Source organism: Dysidea avara, chromosome 7, assembly GCF_963678975.1.
Source record: "Dysidea avara chromosome 7, odDysAvar1.4, whole genome shotgun sequence".
Taxonomy (NCBI): Eukaryota; Metazoa; Porifera; class Demospongiae; order Dictyoceratida; family Dysideidae; genus Dysidea; species Dysidea avara.
Genome location: NC_089278.1, coordinates 19809383 through 19815569, shown reverse-complemented (window position 1 = coordinate 19815569; position 6187 = coordinate 19809383). Strand labels below are relative to the sequence as shown.

Genomic DNA, 6187 nt, shown 5'->3' with positions numbered 1-6187 from the left:
CTGCTCCATGACTATTGCCATGTTGTCTAAGAACTTTTACATTTTGAATTACTGGCTTATGATTGGGTGAAGTCTCAATTGAGTTAACACAAAGTTAACTCAAAGTTAACTCAACCTTCCAAAGTTCAGCTTAATTTCATCATTTTTTAGGGATAAACAGCCATAGAGTTAAAAGCTGACCTTTGTCATGCTTATAGGGTAAACCACTTATGTAAAAATCAGTAGCATATATAGCATAGCTCAAACCTTTTGTGGTTGAAAAAGAAATTGCATTGACAACTATAGAGTTACAAGGAAAAATCAACCTAGTGCAAAATGGTGGGGTCAAAATACTGTAATTTGACCCAAAGCAGCCAAACTGTGAAAAAGGATGCAGCCTTCCAAAATAGGATCAAAGGTGGCTGCTAAGAAATGGCTGCAATGATATATATTGTCAGTTAATTTTGTAATGTTAATTAAGTGACAGTATAATAATAGCTATTGTAGCCATTTCTTGGCCACCACCTTGATCTAATATCTTTTTCATACTAACCTATTTTTGAAAGGACACACAACTTGGCTGCTTTGGATTATATATAGATATGCTTATCTGGAGACTGGAGTGAGTCTAAGGGATACCATAAAAATAGTGAAGCACTGCTGTTACTTATTATCAACATTTTATCATGATCACATAATCTTGGTGTTAACATTAAGTCACCATCTGTGTTCTAATTTTCTACATTGTGGTTTCTAAAGTATTTAGCCAATGCTTTGGTTTCTTCTGTAAACACAACCACGAGACTGATTACTCCAGATGTTGAACATCAGCTCCAGATTTATTGAGCGGTGATACAACCTGATGCTGTACTGCAAGAGTACTCCCTCGATCATTGACATTCAATTCATGCTAGGTTAATGCCACAGGATTGTGCTGTCACTGCTGTGGGTTGCCCTATATATATGTACACAAGTCTCCTAAGTCTACATATGTCTTACCTGCTATAAACACATTATGATATTCAGTTGATAATTATGTGATTATCCTCTATGACATATGTACTTCGTCAGGAAGAGATTATTTGCATCACTGATATCTAGAACTGGGCATACATCTGCTCCATTAAACATTTGAGGAACTGATCAACTGTTTCTAAATTGTTGCAAAGACATTTCTTTATTAACACATTGCAAGGTTGTCCTGCAAATGCTACTGTAAATCACACAACACCTTTGTAAGTGTAGAGCTGCAAATAATCCATGTACCACCCAACCATGGAAACCATTCTGAACTAAAATCAATTATGAGAACAGAAGAAAACCAACTAAAGAGCAATTAATTATCGGTTACAAATACTACTCTCATCACATTAGTCTACTGGATTGTGTGATAGCCATGTGTCGTCCAGTCAGCAATGCTGTTAGTATAAATAACATCAACTACGTACTGCTTGTTCACATTAACTGATCAACTATACAGTATAGTAAGATATGAAGAGTCAACTAGTCATACTGCTCATAATAGTCAGCTCAACTAATGCTGATCAACAATGTGATTACCTCCTCCAGCAGTGTAACCAGTTAAAGACCAAGTGTAGACCAGACAAGATAACCATCAAAAGTTGTTGTGATCTTATCAACTTTCCACTCAGCAAAGCTCCTTCTGCTGTCTACCAGATGAAGTGTAAGTATGGAAGTCGTTTTATTACTGCTCATGCCTACTGTGACATGGACACTGGTGATGGAGGATGGATTGTAATACAAAGGAACATTAAAGATGGAGTAAACACCTTCAACAAGACATGGAAAGAATATGAAGAAGGATTTGGAGACCTTAATGGTGATAAACTGTGGTATGGACTTAATTTGTTAAACTACTTAACAAAGTCTGGCCACTGGGAGTTGAGGATTGACTTTCAATTTGACAACCACACCTGGTCCCATCTCCACTACAACACTTTCAGTGTAGGAAGTGCAAGTCAAAAATACCCATTGATAATCGAAGGATTCACTGGCATCACTCCTATTGACTTTGTTGCAATCCACCCACTAAACGGAACTAAATTCTCAACTGCTGACAATGACAACGATGATTGGGGAGCTGGTAATTGTGCAACTGATCAAGGAAGTGGATGGTGGTATTACGAGTGTTCTCGTATCCACCCAAACCGTCAACCACCAAGTTTGCGCCATAAATCCAAATGGTACAATGTTCTCAAAATTGAAATGAAGATACGCCCTCAAGACTGCATTATTCAGTGACAGAATTTACTGTTAGGTTTTGTAATATACATACTGGTCACATTCATATACATAACACAGCACAATTAATTCCTGATTGTACATCAATATATGTATTGAGTACAATTTCACTTGTGTTGATATGATGTGTGGTAATGCTGCACATAAGTGTGTGGGCTATAGCATGGTATGGCTAGTATCACAGAGTATAATCAGCCTGCATGCACGCGTAAAATAAATGTAGTATATATCTAAATCTGGTCCTCCAACATGGGATATGTACAGTGTCTCCAATAGCTGGTTAGTGGCACATTTCTCCATCACAATGTGTGGTGGAACAATGTGGGTTGGCCTCTTCCAACTGAGGCATAAGTATGTACCCTACCTGTCCTTCAGATTATGGTTATCATTCATAACAGGGCTGTTGAAACTTTTCAGTTGTAAGTGCAATGCAACACTCTCTATCACAACATTGGTCAATGAGTTGTGATGGCTTATTTATTATGACCTCAGATACCTCCATAGTTAAGCCTGTCATCAAATTACCTACTTCACTTTAAAGTCACTTAAATCACTTTTGGCATTTTTTCTTTTTATCATATATGATTAAGCTCCTTAGGTATAGACTAAGAAGATTGAGAGGTAATATTAGTCATTTGAGAGACCTCTGAAATCCCACCAATTCCAACCTGGGTGTTATCTATGTAATGTCCTTGTATTTTCAGCATAGTTGCTGTACAAACTGATTTTCTTGCTCTCCCAACTGTCTAGCGCTATAATTCCAAAATTAATCACCCTAATAAGCTGAAACTTTGGTGATTCATTCCTTGGACACTGTAGAAAATAAAAAGAATTTTTTACTTGGTGGATTTTTGCTGAGATCGAAGGTCACCTTTGACTTGACTGATGCATAATTAAGTGGCTTCCTTTGCTCTTCAAGCAATCCTTTTGGTGAGATGGTCTCAGTGATGTTGGAAATAAATAGCTACATTCTGTGATACCTTGGTACTTCTTAGTTTTTTTTTGGTAAAGAACAGCATGAGTTATGGTGAAAAAATGCAACTTGTAACTTTCTGTCTTCTCTCTGCCAGCTTGCTAACATATAAGATATAAGTTGGCAAGTAGTGATAGAGAAGATAGAAAATTATGGGGCTGCATTTTTGACTATCTTTGGCCAAACGTAAACTTATAAGATTTCTTATGTGTTCTGTACCTTATAAAAATACTTATGCTTGTCTTTGAATAGAGTTGGTTTATAGTGTTGTACAGTGTTAATTGTCATAATTATGTAGAGTAGTTGCATTAACATTCATTCTCATCATCATTCTACACATCTAAAATATGGGATTGTCATACAAGCACCCACCAGTACAGTGCAATTAGTAAAACTCTGTAAATGCTCTAAACATTTCTGAAGATAGACAAAGAGTATGCAAGCATTAACTATAGAAATGCTACAAAGATTCAAAAGGTGACGTTTTACACTAAGTACACTTAATATAATCTAGTAAATGGGAGTGGTCATATTGATTCTAAGATGGATAACAGGCAAGCAAAATCATGTCATACAATTGTACAGCAGTTCGATCATTAGCTATTACAGATGAGTCTGACTAGCCTTGAGCTGGCAGCGTTTGGTTACTTCTTTGTAACATTCAAGCAGCTATACAGCTCTAGGTGGTTAATTGATAGTATTGTAATGATAGCTATGGAGAAGTAGTTGAAGTATTTCTTTCGAGCTTGTAAACCATTACCATTTAGATCCCTAGTGGATGACGCAAAGTCACAAAGATCTTCTAGTGGTTCCCCTCCAAGAAGAGTTGTAGTATACTGAAACCACACTCAGCTGTATTCTGGTTTTATGATTCTATGTAGCTAATGTATTATATTGAACCACATGCTATTCTTGGTATGTGATCATAGTGGATGTGGTATAAATATTGTAATCAAAACAAATTTATTTCCAGCAAGTGATGATGTCAGGATACCTGGAAAAAAGTTGTTCAGGATGTCTGGATAGTAAAATCTATTCCAGCCATAGTGTGGTCTTGAATTGACCATGGAATGAACTACTCATCTGCAAGAGTCATATTAGACATTATAGCAGAGCATTTCCATTGCCATTGAAGTATCTTTGATCATTATGCAAGTTATATGAGATACAAGCTATAAGCTACCCTGCTAATGGTGGGAGTGTATCTGCACTGCCTGTGTGCTTTGATTGACCGATTGCTTGTATTGTATGTTCAACCAAACATTACAACCAGTAACTCACCTAAGTGCAATATTTATTTCAATGCTTCAATATTTATCACAACCACTAAGCCATTTAAGTGCTATCCATTAGGCCAAATCTCTTTGGCTTCCTATTTCATATTTGAGAATATGTACATTGTAGAATGTGTGTAAACTGAGTAGCTTATGACTATATCCTTGCAAACAAGACTAGATTATACATAATATAAACATTTTGTACTAATCATTGTATCATACCAATACTATGTGTGCATGCATGTCATCACATGGACAAATTATTGGTAGGATGAAAGAGGTTACGGAATATGCATACCAAATCTGAATAGTCTAGTAAGTATACGTATTTCTTCAAGTCAACTGCTACATATACTCTGACCCTTGATACCCAACATATCATTCACAAGGTCATTAATCATATATAATGTTTCATTAACTTTTTAACCTCTAGTAGTGATCTGGAAAGTCAAAAATTTTAATGTAAATAAGCTGAACCTGATTGTTTTATTGGAGTACAATAGACTACTTGACTATTTTGATATTTACGAGTACAGGTACTAAAATCTTTTTGATAATGTGAGGAAGCTCCATTTCTCTCACCTTTATAACACTCTTTTAAAGAGATTTCATTATCATAATATAATTTTGTGTCTGTCTCAATGCTGACAACTGTGGCATCTGTGAAACATAAGATTAATTTATGATGGCCATAATAACATTTATAAAGAGTAGCTGATTGATTGTATAGCTAGAAACCTACCAGAGTCATTGAATGGGCTCTGCTCCCATCAATTATTTTGAGAATCATTGCATTATCAGATAGCTCAGCTCAGTTAATAATAGGTCTATAATTTGTCTTGTGAAAGCACATATGATAAGACTCATAGCAAATTAACTACTGAAGCAGACTATTCCATGTTTATCATTACCAGTAAAAGTTTATTTGTACAATTATGTAAGTGCTGTTGACTGACAACTCAAGTATTCTACATTCTATAAATACTTTAGTATAGGTTGTGATGATCACAGTAAACTCTACGAGGTATCTGTTACTATCATGACACATTTCCTACATTTGTACATTTATAGCTGTGTTTAATAGCATCTGCTCTCTTGACCACATATCATACTACTATCTGCTGACTTATTTCATTGCAGCCATTTCTTGGCAGCCACCATTGCTTTCACAATTTTTTTCTCCCTGGCCTTTTGGGGAGCTACACCCTTTTTTCACAACTCATGTTTATTAGTGTGTATATACTCAGACAGGATTTTATGACTTTTTGTGTTTGACTTAAAATTTCCCATGTTTAACTCATTGTATGTGTTTGTGGACTCGCTTACTTAAATCAATCTCCCATGAGTTAACACAAGAGATTTCTCCATTTTTACATCATTGCCTGTATGACCTCATTAGCCATGTGACTTGATGGAAAGAAAGGATTAAATAGGGAGAAACCTTAACTCTGGAAGGACAACATTCTCCATGTACTGCTTGGGCTCTGCAATATACCTATATTTAGTCATAACGAGAGGTATCAACAAAGCCACAATACTATATACTGAGGCCCAAAACTGAAGCCATGATATACCACCAAAATATATTGTACCAAATAATATAGTAGTGGTTAATAATAAAACACAAGGAATTAAGATGTTGTAGTATCAAAATTAACAGAATGTGTATAGTAGTAGCTAGGAGCAGCTGAGTGCA

General features: G+C 35.7%; 1 protein-coding gene across 1 annotated transcript; it reads left to right on the top strand.

The window, feature by feature from the left end:
• The first annotated feature begins 1470 nt into the window (after positions 1-1470).
• On the top strand, positions 1471-2241 carry LOC136261091 (ryncolin-2-like). Its single transcript, XM_066055058.1, has one exon. The coding sequence runs from the start codon at positions 1471-1473 to the stop codon at positions 2239-2241; it is 771 nt and encodes a 256-aa protein (XP_065911130.1).
• Positions 2242-6187: the final 3946 nt, after the last annotated feature.

Coding starts and splice junctions, on each gene's coding strand:
- LOC136261091 (XM_066055058.1), top strand. CDS start 1,471: ATGAAGAGTCAACTAGTCATACTGCTCATAATAGTCAGCTCAACTAAT.